Here is a 17,148-nt window from a genome sequence, read left to right as displayed (position 1 = left end):
GTTAACACCTCTTACTTAAGTGTAAAAATCACCATCAAAGAAAAAAAACAACTTAATGTGAGCACAAGTTCAGCCAGTCTCAGAAGGATATCTGTTGGAGGTTCTTTCACTATCCGTTCATCAATATAGTGTTTTATTGCAATTAACCCTTCATTATTTGGTATAATGGTGTACAGGCTTTTAATGTCACTCACCAGTGCTGAACAATCAGGTTTGTCCAAGGGACTAAGATTTGTGCCAACAAAAAAATTAGCTGATGAATTCACAACCATCAATGTTATGCAACATTTTTTCTGACGTCTGCGTCTACATGCCCACTTCACAGAAACTGATCCTAATATCTCATCTATTCTTCTTACTATTTCAATGCATCTTGATACTCATCAACAAATGTGAAAGAGAAATTCAACAAATACATTTTAACCAACCTATGAAACAGCATAACTTATTTAAAGAGGTACACATTGCAATGTGGAATATACAGAATCGAGATGACAATGTAATAAAACCTGCTGACAGAGGAGGAGAAGCAGTTGTCTGGAGTAAAGACCTCTATAAAAAAAGATGCCAAACAACAACTTTCTGACACTAATTTCTACATTAAGAACTGCAAAGATCTCACTTACTGTTTACAGTCTACTGTCATTTCCACTATTAATGATGCCACCTCAAACAATTTGTTACCCACATCTTCCCGTAATCTAATAGTGGAAAACTGTACTTACAAAAATCCACAAACTAAAACAATCCAGGCCACCCATTTGTATCAGCCTGTACCTGTCCAACAGAATGGACCTTCTTAACGAAATCTTCAATCACTGCCCTCCTATGTTAATGACTCTACATATTTTCTTAAACACGTACATAATTTCAAAGAACAGCACCACTGGATTTCACATGGAACATATCAGAAATGGAAAAGAAACTTGCAAAGAACTTTACAATTTTACAACAAGACTCATCTACAGCACCTATTTTCAAGATTCCCCCCTTGATGTCATATAGAAGAGACAAGAATATAAGAGAATATGTGGTACCCAATACTATTCATCCTTCTGGGGAACCTTTGAAAGGTACATATCCATGTAATAGACCAAGATGAAAAAACCTGTAAATACATTCAATCTGAAACAATGATTAGAGGCATTACATCTTCATTCAACATTCATGAACATTTTACATGTACCTCTAAAGGAATCATCTACTGCATTGTCTGCAAGAAATGCAACAAATTGTATATTGGGGAAACTAAAAGGCATTTAGCAGACTGGTTTGTAGAACACTTAGGAATCATTTGCATAAACCCACTGCATTTCCAGTAGCCCGTCAATGATATCACACTGCTAAAGACGTCACAGTCTGTGTGATCAATCAATGCTATGGAATACCTGTTGCTCGGAAACAAAAGGAATGAGAGTTTATCTTCAAACTGGGAACTTTGGAACCTCTGGGAATGAACATTCTATTCTACTCCTTTACAGGTCCTTTTGTAACCATAACAAAGGAACAGATTGCTTTGCCACATCCCCTGATATACCCTCAGTCACGCCCCCTTTGGTAACTAGTGCAATTGCTTTTCCTCCAATCCGCAATTGCCACATTGCCAACTGGTGTTGTTACACCGCTCCCTTTCTGGATGGCCGACTTCCAACTTTCCCTGGAATGAATTGCCAACCTATCGAGTCTGGGGCACACTGTTCCTGTTACACCACGTCCTCACAGGCCGGGAGGAAGATTTATGACTTGGATACGCTCACTTTCTGTTACATCGCTCAGAGTGGAGCCCAAGGAACACTCGGAAGAATCAACTTTCCCCATTACACCCCCCTCCTGGGAAAAGTAATCTGCATTTTGGTGATCTTTCCCAGCACGGTGTGTCATAAAATACATGAAGGGTTGCAATGCCAGATACCACCGAGTTATTCGGGTGTTGCTATCCTTTATTGTGTTTAACCACTTGAGTGGGGCATGGTTTGTGACAAGATTAAATGAATGCCCCAGTAGGTAGTATCATAAATTCTGAGTAGCCCACTTATTGGCCAAACATTCCTTTTTGATGACGGAGTAGTTACGCTACCGGGGGAGCTTTTTTTTTTTTTTACTAATGTCGAGGATGGGGTGTTCTACTCCGTCGACCTGCTGGGACGAGACTGCCCTGAGTCCAACATCCAAAGCAGTGGAGGATGAATTCCTTATCAAAATCTGGTGTAATAAGGGTAGGAGCTTGACATAATCTCTGCTTAATAATATGAAATTCCCCCTGACATTCTCCTGTCCATTTAATTGAATTTGGTGTACACTTTTTAGTGAGGTTTACTAAGAGGTTGACCACTGTGGCATACTCAGGAGTTAAGCTTCGGTAATAACCAGCCAACCAATAACCAATAAAGACCTCACCTGGGATTTGGTTTTCAGGATTTCCGCGTCCACCAAAGCCTAGGCTTTGGTGGCTATGGGTATTACCTGCCCATTTCACAAAATAAATCCCAAATATTCAGTCTCTAATTTGGCAAACACACATTTACCCAAGTTGGCTGTCAGCTGGGCTACCCTCAGAGACTGGCTGTGATTTGTACTGTTGTTGTTGCCAGTGCTGAGCTGATTTGAGATTGTCCTGTGCCAATCGACCGACCAAATCTAGGTGATTTCTCAGTAGAGCACATGCTTCACTACATTTTTGGATGAGCGTTTATGCTCTTCCCATCCCTCTCTCGCCAGATCAAGGATGTCGTGAGGCTGTCATCCATCGAAGTGGGAAAACCCTATGGAAGTCTGCAGCGCCTTTGTCACTGCAAAAAGGAGGTAAGGAAGAAGCATTGCCCAATGTTTTTGTTCTTGATCCACAAATCGTTTCAGCATCTGCTTCAGGGTCTGATTAAAACGTTCCACCAAGCCGTCCATCTGTGGATGATAAACAAATGTCCGGATGCAACGTATTTTTAATATTTTGAATAAGCTTTGAGACAAGAAGTTAGTTCCTCCATCAGTTAATATCTCTTTGGGGATCCCTACTCTACATATAATCTGCACTAATTCCTTGGTTATTGCGGGCACACAAGTAGACCTCAATGGAACTGCTTCTGGGTATAGCGTTGCATAATCCACCACTACTAAAATATGTGTATACACAGAATCAGCAGGTAGCAAAGGGCTTACAATGTCCATCGCAATGCGTTCAAAGGGAGTGGAAATAATTGGCAGTGGGACCAAAGTGGTGGGGTGCACTCACACCTAGATCAGATGGAAGGGGCAGAGGGCACTGGGGCTATTTATCTGTCCCGCTGCTGATAAGGCAACGGGTCAGGGGAATCGCATCTACTCCAGCTGGGGGTCTGGATCCCAGCTCCAGGAGGGTTCATTGTGAATGTGGCGCCGGTCCCCTGCTACTCGGTGGTGAGGGAGAGGTCAATAGGCCGATCTTGGAGGAGATCAAGGAGTCCTCAATGTCCTCCGCCAGTTTGACTGCATCTTCCAGTGTGTCCGAATTGTGGCGCTGTATCCAAGCCTGGGTCTCGGCGTCGTCCACATGGAAGAATTGTTTCTTTGCAATGGCTTCGCCCATTTATACCCCTGATTTCCCAATGTGGCTAAGCCAGTGGAACATATGGTCATGCAATTGTTGGGCAACCACCCTGGGGCAGGTATCTTGTGGCCTCTGGTACTCCCAGAAGTGCGTCCAATGAGTTTCTCCTGTGATGTTTACCCGTCGGAGGATGGCCTGCTTGACTAGGTCATAATGGTTGGCCTCTTCATTGGTCATGGCCTGCTAGGCTTCTTGGGCCTCATCGATTAAACAGGGGCCCAGCTGGCTAGTCCAGTACTCCTGAGACCATGACGCAGTGGTAGCCAACTGCTCACAGGTGACCAGATATCCTTTCGGGTCACCCTCCGCTGTCATTTTCTGCACTCTCACTTTAGGAGGTGTGATCACGGGTCTTGTTGGTACATGGGGTGCGTCTCTTATGCTGACCCTTTCAAGCAGAGCCATGTACTTCTCCTCTCTTTTCCTCTTCTGTGCTTCCCTTTTATTATCCAGCATATCCAGCAGCAGCGATAGCGTAGTGACGTCCATCCCACTCTGACACCACGTGTGGCAAAGTGGTTTGCAGTGCGCAGGTGTAGTGATGATGCAGTGCAGTACCCAACACAGTTCCATGGTGAAAGGAAGCTTTTATTAGTCCTTTAAACAATAAGACTGGCAATACACACTAATGTGTAATGCCCAGTCAAACCCACAGGGTTCAATCCCGAAATGATAATAATAATAGTATCACACACTTTATACACACACAATCACCTGTACAATAGTGAGTGCTCCTAGTGCAAGTGGCGTATTTATACAATAACAGTGACAACAGTAGTGCAGTGTAGTCTGGGTTTGGTATTGGCTTTTATCGACAGCTCCCGGATATATTAGCCGTCTCTAAATGACAAACGTGACAATTTAATAGACAGACAAAACTACAAAAAACACTCATGGTTAGTTTTCATTTCTACTCCTTTACAGGTCTTTTCATAACCATAACAAAGTAACAGATTACTTTACCACATCCCCTAAAATACCCTTAGTCACACCCCCTTCAGTAGAGAGTGCAATCGCTTTCCCTCCAATCCATGATTGCCACATCGCTGACCGCATTAAGGTGATGACTTCTGGTGTTGTGACTCCACTCCTTTTCTGGATGGTCGACTTCCAACTTTCCCTGGAATGAATTGCCAACCCATTCAGTCTGGGGCACACTGTTCCTGTTATACCACGTCCTCACAGGTTGTGATGAAGATTTATGAAATGGATACACTCACTCTCTGTCACAGAGAGTATAAAAGGGTTAGGCATAGGATGATTGCTAAGTCATTATAGGAAAAAGAAAACAGCTATCTGAAGACCTTAGCCAGAAAGTTATTTGTTGTCATAAAGCTGGAGAAGTATACAGGTTTTAAAGCATTTGAGAATCCCAATTTCAATCAATTTTTCTATCATCATAAAGTACAAGGCTCATGGTACTGTCACATAGCTCTCTCCTTCTGGAAGAAAGAAGGTCCTTTCATCAAGAACAAGTAGAAGAATTGTGGAGAAAGTTAATAACAATCTGAGGCTGACTACCACATATATTCAAAGTGAATTAGCTGCAAGTGGGATTGGGGTTTCCATTTCAACCATAGGTCGAGTATTGCATGGTGAAGGTGTAAATGGTCACAGGCCAAGGAAAAAGCCACTCAGATAAACGTCACAAGGACAATCGCTTAAACTTTGCAAAATGGCATTTGAATGATGGATTAGTTCTGGTCAAAGGTTTTGTGGAGGTCAAGCATGGAGGTGGAAATATCCTTCTATGGGGCTGTTTTTTCTCTAATGGCACAGGACATTATGTTCCAATACATGGTATAATGTAGTCAGTATTTGAAAGCATCCACTACAAAACTTGATTTAAAGAACAACTGGATGTTCCAACACGACAACGATCCAAAGTACACATCAAAATCTACTTCAGAATGGTTAAAGAAATATAAAATCAAGGTTCTGAAATGGCCTAAATCCGATTGAGAATCTTTGGTATTAGCTGAAGAAGGCTGTGCACAACTGAAGTCCTCGGAATTTGAATGAACTGGAACAATTTTGCTTTGAAGAATGGTCAAAAAATCACTAAAGAATCACATCAAAAACTCATTGACAAATATCCTAATCGTTTAAAAGAGGTTATTATTGCTAAAGGTGCCTCAACTAGCTATTAATTTCATTTTCCATGTCAGGGTGTGAAAACTTTTGAATTAACATTTTTGGAGTTTTCCAAAAAAAAAAAAAAAAATTACTGAAATAAATAATTGTTTATTTCTTGTAACTGTTTTCCTCATCCACAAAACCAAAACTTTTGCTACAAAAGAGTTTTCCTATAATTATTTGTTTTTTCAGGAATTTCTAGAAATTGTAAATTTCTATTGGGGTATGTAAACTTTTGACTACATCTGTATGTAAATATATACACTGAGTGTACAAAACATTAGGAACACCTGATCTTTCTGTAAAATAGACTGACAAGGTGAATCCAGGTGAAAGCTATGATCCCTTATTGATGTAACCTGTTAAATCCACTTCAATCAGTGTAGATGAAGGGGAGACAGATTAAAGAAGGATTTTTAAGCCTTGACACAATTGAGACATGGATTGTGTATGTGTGCCATTCAGAGGGTAAATGGGCAAGACAAAAGATTTAGGTGCCTTTGAACAGGGTACGGTAGTAGGTGCCGGGCGCGCCGGTTTCAGTGTGTCAAGAACTGCAACGCTGCTGGGTTTTTCAGGCTCAACAGTTTCCTGTGTGTATCAAGGATGGTTCACCTCCCAAAGGACCTCCAGCCAACGGCAGGCCAGTGGTCGAAAACGACTCATTGATGAAAGAGGCCATAGAAGACGAATTGTGCAGAGCAACACAGGCTACAGTTAATCAAGTGACAGTCCAGTGCAACATTGGTGCCGAAAGACCCATAAAAGAATGCACAACTCATCATACCTTGACACAAATGGAGTATGGCAGCCGACGACCTAACAGAGTTTCACTTCTTTCAGCAAAGCTCAAGAAACTGCGGTTGCAGTGGGCTAAGGAACGAAAACACTGGACACTGGAGGATTGGAAAAACATTGCCTGGTCTGATGAATCCCAGTTCCTAGTGTTTCACCCTGATGAGTGGACTAGGGTATGGAGAAAACCACATGAGTACATGCATCCATCATGCCAAGTGTCAACTTTGCAGGCTGGTGGTGGTGGTGTGATGGTGTGGGTGTGTTTTCATGGCACACATTGGGTCTCTTGATAAAAGTGGAGCAACGTTTGAATGCCACAGGATATCTGAACATCATTGCCAATCAGGTGCATCCCTTCATGGCAGCAGTGTATCTGTCTGCTAATGGATTTTTTCAGCAGGATAATGTCCCATGCCACAAGGCTAGGATTGTCCAGGAATGGTTCCACGAACATGACAGTGAATTCAGCTTATTGCAGTGGCCTGCCCAGTCACCAGATCTCAATCCAATTGAGCATCTATGGGATGAGAAGGAATGAGCTATTCGGAGTAGAGATCCACTTCCAGCCAACTTGACACAACTGTGGAAAGCATTGCAGTCAACATGGGCCAGCATCCCTGTGGAATGCTTCCGACACGTTGTAGAGTCCATGCCCGACGAATTGAGGCTGTTCTGAGGGCAAAAAGGGGTGCAACTCAATATTAGGAAGATGTTCCTAATGTTTTGTATATATATATATATATATATATATATATATATATATATATCTATATACTATATATTATATAATATATATTATATATATATACCGTGTCAGGTTTAACACTAGAACCTCCAGATTTTTGAACTACCTAGAACCGCCACGCAGGTCACTTTGACCCATACATTTTTAAACTACTTTGTGATGGAAATGAAAGACATACTATCAGATACAACTAAAAAGTTGTATTCATGAACATCACATCTAACATTTGCATTACAGAAACACCGTGTTTAAATGGAAAATTAAACATAAACTGCTTTATTTTTATAATGAGCACATATACAGCACAATTACAAAGCAGTGAAAAAATATAATAAAATACACATTTCAAAAGTAACGGGTATGTACATATACCCGTGTACAGGTGTAAACGGGTACATGTACACACAAAACTATAACACCGAAATCATTGTTTCTAATACTACATAAAAATAAAATATAACACTATTTCCGGTATGATGGCTGCATTGTACTCTATAGAGGAGTGTACACGTCTGCCAGCTGACTGTACCTGTACTACAGCTGTGTTGTAAACACAGATGCATTTCCATTGAACACTATTGTGTAAACACATGTAAACTGGTACATACAAACCTGCAAAACCAAATTATTGTTCTTTTTTCTAAAAGTAATATCAATATATAAAATACATTTCATTCTAGGCACATAAGTTGTTATCCTATCTGTCATTTCAGTTTGCTGTATGCATTCTGAGGGCAGCTTGCTGTAATTCAATCAAAATGATTACTTTCAAGATTAAATATTTCCTTCTGATATATTCCTGGTTGCATTTGTGGAATAAAGTGAAGGATTCTTGTTTCCCAGGTACATTAAAAAATAAGCAACTAGGCTTTCACTGACTTGGCATCTTGACAAATCCACTATCATAGCAATCTTTGTCTCGTGATCAGTCTACAAACAAAGACTTCGAAAAAAAAAAAAAAAAAACATGTGTGCTAGATGTCTTGTTTGTTGCATTTACAAAAATAATAGAATATCCTATGTTACATTAAAAAAAGACATGCATTGTAATGCATGGGTCACATTGACCTGCGTGGAGGTTCTAGGTAGAACTGTTTATAACTTTATAATTTTTGCGAATCTGGCTATCAAAAGCTATCAGGATATTTAATTCATATATTTAGGAAAAGTCAAAAAAGGACATTACGATTTACAACAGAAGAATAATTAACATTTTAAATGCAAAATGGGTCACAATGACCCACATGGCGGTTCTAGTGTTAAAAATAACTATAGCTTAATTCAAAATCCTACACAGCAGAAATTGGCAGGTAGCATGGGGACTAGGAATATGCTAGATGGAAGCACATTAGCAAGTTTAAGGATCAAGTCTGTTATGTCACATTTGTACTATTTCTGACCGTGGAAGCATCAAAATAACACCACACTGTGGAATAAGGTGGCACGACTAACAGTCTGCTTGAGAAGCCCAGCACTGAATTGTCATTGAGGTGTACTTAAAGAGCTACAAGCCTTTAACGATTTTAAATATACTGTAGAATATATTTAAATATAGCAAAGAACAAAAATAAAATTTATTAAAGATGCATTTTATTTTGGGAATTTCAAACCAGACTATTATATTATTATGCTATCTCACAGTAATTCATACAACAATATCAATTTAGCAAATGTTTCATGTTATACTTATGTGTTATTGTTTAATAATATTTCTTCCTAATAGGTGGGGTTGATTTTGGTAGGAGGGGATAGATACAAGACTTCAGAATCTACCCCAGGGTGTATTCCAGAAATGACCCCAGGGTGGATTCTGGGAGGCCCCAGAATGTACCCAGGGATAATCTGTGAGGGATTTTCACACTTTACACCAGTATGGTTACAAACTGGTACTAATACTGTACAATGGTACTAAAATGGATAACCAGTGTCTATTGGCTCATATCACTGTGATACCACTGGTATGTCAACATAGGAAAATGAAACTGCTGTGGTACAATTACCAATGACTCATATCCTTGTAGCTGGAGTTATGCTAGCATTGAACAGAGCCAATCTTTAATAGTGCCACAGCCATTGAAGATTGTTTTGGTGAGAGAAGGCATATGTTTTAACACCTAGTTCTGAGCAGCAGATAACACAATTTGAATGCTATTCTCTTCTTTTTTGAAACAAATTTACTTTTACTTCTTGTAGACCATGGCCCTAGCATCGTGGTTCAGGTGGAACGAGCCCTACTACAGGCACACCCAGAGGAGCCCTGCAGACACAGTGTCCGAGATGCTGATGATGGAGCTCAACTGGCAGATCAAACAGGCTGAGAAGCTGCAGCGGGAGCGAGACATCGAGTACCGCAGGATCAAAACTGGAGTCGATTACAGCTGGCTGGTCAGCTATTCCAAGAACACTTATGACATCCCACCAGGGGAGAGACTGGAGCTAGAGAATGCCTGTGCCAAAATACACCCCTCTTACTGTGGCCCAGTGATACTCAGGTAACTTAAAATTGCTTTTGCCTTTGTACTAGGGTCCTGTGAACAGGACAGTGTCACTGACAAGACTAGTACTACCAGGAAGTGAGACAGACACAGAAGCTTCAAATGTAAGCGTTATTGCACATTTTTAGTAATAAAACACAAAAACAAACAAAACACAGGAACACAGAAACAGAGGCACAGTGGCCAAAATAAAGAAACAAAACAATGCAAACACCTTTAAATATACCTTGTTGTGGCTTAAGACTGAGCAGCCACTTTCAAGTAAACAGCAAAAACTCTCTTTAACATCAACTACACCAATACTAAGACCAGCCGTCCACCATCAACCATCAACTGTACTCTCATTTTCACCAACATTAACACTCTACCCAACTGCCCAGTGCATCAGATGTGTTGCTGCTGAGCACTGCGCTCACTGCGCAGGAACTGTTTTAAATGAGATGTGCACAAAAGAGCTTTGTTTTGAGCACTTTGCTGAAACCTGAATAAATCTGCTTGTAGAGGAAGGGGTGGGAGAGGTTTGTGGGCAATTACTGAAGTAGATTTAAAACTGTTTCCAGAACAGGATTTGGGTTTAACTGTTTTTTATCCTGGTTTAGCTAACCACAGTGGGTTAATGTCTCACAAACTCAAAGCTTCAGTCTGATATCACTATCAGAAATTCTTCTTGGAGTAATGCTAATGATGTCTGTATTTTCTTATTAGAAAGACATGTAAGAAGGCCCTTCATAGGCTTGGGTTATAGGTATGTATAGATCAGTAATTTTATATGAAGGTACATTTAATTAATATATACTTTTTTCCATGATGATACTACTGTACATTTTTATAGTTAATGTCTGGCTTCATTCCAGCTAATATATGTCAGTTACAGGGATCATTTCAGATCCTGGTCAAGGTGTCATGGTAGATGAAAAACAATTTCAGAATGAAGACTTAGAAACTACAGTTTTAAAATCTGATATATTTTAAAATCCAAAAGAAAATCTGATGAGGATTAGTTTCCTGCAGCTGACATTTTGTCATTTCATATTGTTTATTTGAACAGTTGTGTACAGTAAGGTTTCATTATATTGCCTTATGAACACAGGGCAGATTAAACCAATTCATTGTTTCCAGAGATGTGTAGGTTATAAATAAATAAATAAATAAATAATATTAATAATATGCATGCCAGCTAATAGCATAACCAAGGCTCAATGTTAATTGTTTTCCGCTTCATGTATTGTTAATTGTTTTACATTAATCCTTTGCGGTCCTGTGTCGGACCAGGTCCAACATTACAATTTTTCCTTTCCAAAGGCATCATACACAGGTCCCTAGTTGGTTTTTCTCTGGAGAAAGCCAAGAAAAGCTTTCAACGGCTGAGAGAGGCCGAGAGAAGCCAAAAAAAAAAAAATGCAGGAGGCGGATCTGAGCAATACGCATAGTCCCTTCACCACAGACATAAACAAACAAGATAGCTGCTTCCGCATCCAGCGCTCAAAGAATATCTCAGACATTTGCAGAGCTTTTTGAGATGTTATAGTAATAAAATAATGACTTGGATAGCATTATTGAGGAGTTTGGTGATAAATCGAGTGATCAGGAGATGATTTATCAGTATGCAAGACTATGAAGAGATATGTGATAAATACAGCGAACAAGAAGTGGGGCAGGGCTGGAGATGCAGTAATGAGTGTCATTTTTATATGCAGTGCATTTTAAACCTGTTTTACTGTGAATAAAATTACTTTTTAAACAGCGTGTGTAAAATAAACAGCTTGTGTGAAAACTAATTAGACCTGACCGCCTGACAGGAGCTCAATAAATGGACTACAAAGGGTTAACCCTCCTGGAAAACAAAAGTCCTTATAGTCTATGCAAGCATACTGTGTGTTTTTGGTTGTCATGGTATCACAGATACCATGTTTACCTTTGGTCCTCAATAAAACAACTCATCAGTGACTTGAACTCCTGGTTGTGCCATCTCAATGCTTTCACTGACATATTTTTTTATCACTGAAAAATTGAAAGGAAACTCCAAAATCAAGTAAAGTTAAGAATAAGCATTGCCTCAAAATTAATGCACAACGCTTTTTGGTATTTATTTATAGATTAGAGTATGTACTTCTGGAGATTTGAAATTACTTCATGTAGCAGGACCACATTGTATTCTTTACTCAGAAGGTGATTTACATCCAGCCCCAGACATAAATTAATGAATATGTTTTTTATGTAATGAAGCCAATGATATTTATTTTACTTAATGGTTTAGATTATAGTATATGTCTTAATAATGTATTGATTAAAAAAATAGAAACTGAAATGGTCTGCATCTACTGTATATCACAGAATACTGTACAATGTGTTTTTCAAAAGGCAGAGAAAGCCTTTGTACTTTTACATTTAATTCACAAAAAAATTGTAGGGCATCAGAATGTTACAATTTTATAATAGTTATGGAGATTTATGTGGCTTTAAAAAATCATATTTGGAAATTGAATAAAAGTTAAAAAAAAGAAGAAAATGACTAACCATATGGAGAGATGCCAAAATTAACTAACCTTTAGTCCCATATTGTATTTTTTTTTAAATTATTGGTTGGTTAATTTATTTTGGTATGTGAGTGTCCGTCTACAAATTAAAAACAAATAAAACAACAAACAGGTATACAGTTACTGAGGGCTGGTTGATTTTGCTATTTCGATATTTTGTCAGGTGTCACAGGTGCCATATCATTGGCGTGGATGAAGCAGTTAAAATGTTTAACTGCATTATGCACATGCTTATTGCCCTTTGTAGAATCCTCTGTTTTGGCCATCCCGAATGTGAATACATTTAAATTCAATTACTATGCTGCAGCAGCACTTAACCAAACCCAGCTGTTTATTTATTCTTCACTGGCTGTTCATAACTGTGCCAGTCTAATTGAGCATGCACCAAGGCTTAATAGTCACCATCATTTAACTAAAGCATAATAGCAATTCTATACAAACCATTAGAAACTGTAAGGCCAAACAAAATGCAAACATTTTTACCCTTTAAATACTACACGTTTATAAAAAGACTACTGGTATACCATTTTACTAGTATAACAGGTCGCAGCTTCCCAGCAATGGCAACAAATATCATCGATATTGATATGGAACTGCAATTGTTACTATTTATTGGTTCATACCATATGGAATACCATTGAAATGTTCCCTCAGCACAGAACCATGAAATTGGGATTGTGGCATGAATGGTAATTTTGGCATCTTAGTAAAAGTGTATTATTACAATGTACAGTAATTGTATTTCTTTTATTGTGCATGTATTCCATGGTCTGTATAAGAACATTGGAAGTCAAGATCTGCATAAAAGACTAATAGCAGCTAAGACTAATAGAGTTGATTGCCCATTTAAAAACTGAAGTGAAGTGTCGTAGAAGTTAAGTGGCTTTAGTTGGCAAAGGTCTGTCTCTCTTAATCAATTGTTTAGCAGGCTTAGCCCTCCTGTTTGGCAGAGCTTGATAACAGGAAAAGCTGATGCACAGATGCTTAGACGAATACAGATGACCTCATCTTAATATGTAAAAAAAACAATATGTTATTTTATATATGCAGTCTCTGTATAATTTTGTTTTCATTTTCATAATTTATAGTTAAATATGGAATAATAAAAAGCATGAGTAGATTAGTGGCTTCATGCAGTTCAGGTACTCTTTCTAATATTGTATCAGTGCTGCTGTGTGACGTTAGGGTTCTGTAGTCTTAATGCAGCATTTGTGTGAAGATACTGCAAGTTTTTAAAACTCTTTTTGTTGAAGAGATATTCTAGTTAATTCACCTCAGAGCAGATTGCTGTGGACCATTTTAAAGCTCCAGACCAGAGTGCTTCGGTCATATTAAGTTTTAAAGTATAATGCTTTGATGTCTACTTAATTCACTTTCACCCTGTCAAATTAGTTTACCTGGTTGGACCTTTTGCTCACCAGTTTGTTAATTGTTGTATTACCTATACCAATAATTTGTGTGACATATAACATTTAAATTGTTTTGTGGTGTGTAGTGTGCCTGCTTTATTTATTCTTATTTTCATTGTATTGTATAAGGGTCTTGAGGTTTTCATTTCTACCGAGCACTCAGTAATTGAAACAATTACTGGCTTAATTAGTTAAAAGTAACATGTGTTCCAGATCTTTAGCTATTGGTGACATAAAGACACTTATAAAACCTACAGGATTAGGGCTCTCCAGGACCACGTGTATGTGTGTGTGTGTGTGTGTGTGTGTGTGTGTGCTTTGTTTTATAACATTTTAGATTAAACAGAAAACAACCTTTTTAAATACAGTATGTACAGCAAATGCAATAAGCTAAAATAAGGCAATATAAATAAAATGTTATTTACTAATGGTACTGTTCATATTGATATATTTTATTTTTAGCACAAGTGATGCGTCATTTGTATGATGAGTCATTGACTCATGCTACCCATATAAATAACTCAATCACTAACTCACCAGCCAGTGATGGAGTCATAAAAATGCTGGCCAACAAAAGGATAAGGCTTTCAGACAGATGGTTCTACAGTATCTGGATTAGTGATACCATTTACAGAACACCTTGTGAGATTCTCTTTATAACAGAGTTGCACAGTCTGTTCTCAAATGTTATTGTAATAAATGCTACTAAAATAGGCTTATCAACTTGGCTGCCTATGTTGAGCAGAAGTGAAACTGTAAAAAAGTTAGTGGCTGGTTTATTCAAACAGGATTTGTGTAATGCTAAGGACAATTATTACTGCCTATGGGTTTTTCTTTTGTCATGTTTTGGTTGATTTTTACTGATGCACTGATGAATAACCTTAGTCCAATTTAAGGATAATATAATGTTTTTTAAAAATCCTCCTAGCAGAATGGTTATTTACATTGAAACACGTGTGATATGAAGCACAGACTTTTGTGCAAACATCCTGCCTGCACAGGACTGATTAATTTGTTATTTCTGTGTTGTCAGTTTAAGTCACAATGGGCAAATAAGCAGATGTAGCAGACTTTAATAATGGTTTGATTGTTAGCTACTAGGTAAGCTTGTATTTAGACATCTAACCTTCATTACGAGAAGAGCCACTGAAGAATCAGCATATCTTCCCATGTATAGCCTATACTAACTTTCTATTATCTACGTAAACAAAAGTGAAATAGTCACATTGATAAGGTTAGCAGTTTTGAAAACAGAAACAAATTTAAATTGGGGGGAAATGGAGGATAACCAAGAACCTTAAAATAAGCAGAATTACATTCCTCTCACATGCCAAAGTTTGGTCGTCAGGTGGTTAATATAGATTTCACTTTACACCAACTCTATAGATCATGTCGCAGAACATTCACTCATTCACTTTCATCTATATTTCAGGGGCATAAACCAGCCTTATTGATCCCATCCTTTGGGGAAAAAAGAACAAAACAAAAAAACATCTGATATGGTTGAGTAGGAGAGTTCATCCATTCATCACCAGAAGTAACTATAAGTTGAATATTTTGCTTGATTTTATCTCAGGTTCCGGCAACTTGTGACAGAGTATGAGCCTGAAGTCCAGGAGGTGTCACAGCTCTTCCATACCGTTCTTCAGGATTCTATTGAAAAGCTCAAGGAGGAGGAAGAGGTTAAGAGGCTGACCAGGCAGTGGAACAGTAAGCGGTCAATGAGCCTGTCCTTAATGACCTTCAAATCCAAAGTGAGGATATACCCTTTCAGCAGTGACATCATCAAGACAGTTTCTGAGGATGTGGAGAAGGGTACAAGTGAGGTGAACAAGAGTGTATGGAGCATGCCGGAATTTACGCACTCAAAGGGGTTTTGATGGGCATGGGCATATCTCCTTTATGGCATACTTGCTTCACCTACCTCTCTGTATCTTTAATACTTTGTCCAGTACCTTAAAAATATATTTTGTCTATATGATCATCTTCTTAAGAACCACTTGGTGTTAAATGGTGACTAAAGCCATAGTGGTTAGACAAGGAAATTAGTAAAAGCATTGATTGGTTTGATCTATGCTTTACTATTTATTTACAGTGATTTACAATGGTCTTTCAATGTTTAACCCCAGTTATTTGTGTTTACCTTGTCTGTTTTTTCATGTAATACTACAGTGAACTACTATAGTAATGAAAATGTTGCTAAAGCTAATGATAGACTTTTTAAAGCAGTCATTAGAAGGAGTTGAAAGTCTGACTTTAAGAAGTGGTCTTTTGCTATAATATCAACCTCGGAGTGAACAGAGCTCAGAACTAAATCAGGTAAAACCTATTTATCCAAAGAGAATATTAGGGCTTTATAAACCTTTTTATTTAATAATGTATTATGTATTTATTTATTTGTAATGTGATAGAAAAGTAATGGCGTTAATAGATACTGGCTTGTGAATCAGGTATACATTAATGACAAGCAGATAACAATCCCTTGCGTTAATGAGGAGGCAGAAAGTGTGATCAATTTATGTATTTTGTTTTTAGAATGTTCTTTTTAAATAATCTACATTTCTAGGTCCTTACAATCTCAATGCCAGACATTTCACAATTTTGTATTTAAACATGAAGCACATTTTTTTGTTGCCTGGTTAAAGATGTTTATGGTTAAAAAGTATGGTTGGCCATGCTCTGGCTTTGCTAGCTCCATCTCCGGAGTGGCTCCTTTGGCTCAACTCCAGCTCCAGGCTGGCTCCAGAGCTGAGGGAGACCCCCTGCTCCAGGCTGGCTCCAGAGCTGAGGGAGACCCCCTGCTCCAGGCTGGCTCCAGAGCTGAGGGAGACCCCCTGCTCCAGGCTGGCTCCAGAGCTGAGACCCCCCTGCTCCAGGCTGGCTCCAGAGCTGAGGGATTGGGACCCCCAGGCCGGCTCCAGAACTGAGGGAGACCCCCCTGCTCCAGGCTGGCTCCAGAGCTGAGGGAGACCCCCTGCTCCAGGCTGGCTCCAGAGCTGAAGGAGAGCATCTGCTCCAGGCTGGCTCCAGAGCTGAGGGAGACCCCCTGCTCTAGGCTGGCTCCAGAGCTGAAGGAGACCCCCTGCTCCAGGCTGGCTCCAGAGCTGAGGGAGACACCCTGCTCCAAGCTGGCTCCAGCAACCCCTGCTCCTGCCCTGGAGACGCTTCGGTGCAGCTCCACACTGCTCCCAGAGATGTAATGTTTGTCACCGTTCATGATATTTTACTTTTGGTTGAGAAAAAAGGGTATTTCAATGTTTATTTTCTTTCTACTCCATTGTCTTCTAGAAGAGTGTAGAAAGCAATGGCGTGTCAGTAAGCTCCAGTTATTTTTCTCAATGTGTATATTAACATTTTTTCTTGGGCCTATGAAATTTCTTTCTGACGCAGTACACTCTATTGGACCCCCAAAAATTAAAATAAAGAGCAAAATTGGAAAATCCTG

General features: G+C 39.0%; 1 protein-coding gene across 1 annotated transcript; it reads left to right on the top strand.

The window, feature by feature from the left end:
• Positions 1–2,716: 2,716 nt before the first annotated feature.
• Positions 2,717–16,383, top strand: LOC121315291 (protein RD3-like). The gene is made up of 3 exons (XM_041249332.1): positions 2,717–2,802; positions 9,456–9,754; positions 15,280–16,383. The coding sequence occupies exons 2-3, from the start codon at positions 9,459–9,461 to the stop codon at positions 15,581–15,583; spliced, it is 600 nt and encodes a 199-aa protein (XP_041105266.1). The 5' UTR covers positions 2,717–2,802; positions 9,456–9,458; the 3' UTR covers positions 15,584–16,383.
• Positions 16,384–17,148: the final 765 nt, after the last annotated feature.

This window comes from Polyodon spathula, chromosome 5 (assembly GCF_017654505.1).
Source record: "Polyodon spathula isolate WHYD16114869_AA chromosome 5, ASM1765450v1, whole genome shotgun sequence".
Lineage (NCBI taxonomy): Eukaryota > Metazoa > Chordata > Actinopteri > Acipenseriformes > Polyodontidae > Polyodon > Polyodon spathula.
The sequence above is the reverse complement of the archived record's forward strand: the minus strand, read 5'-3'. Positions and strand labels throughout refer to the sequence as shown.

Bases quoted from the DNA above. Each gene is read 5' to 3' on its own strand.
- LOC121315291 (XM_041249332.1), top strand. From the start codon at position 9,459: ATGGCCCTAGCATCGTGGTTCAGGTGGAACGAGCCCTACTACAGGCAC. The intron at 9,755-15,279 runs GTAACTTAAAAT...ATTTTATCTCAG, and splicing joins TGTGGCCCAGTGATACTCAG to GTTCCGGCAACTTGTGACAG.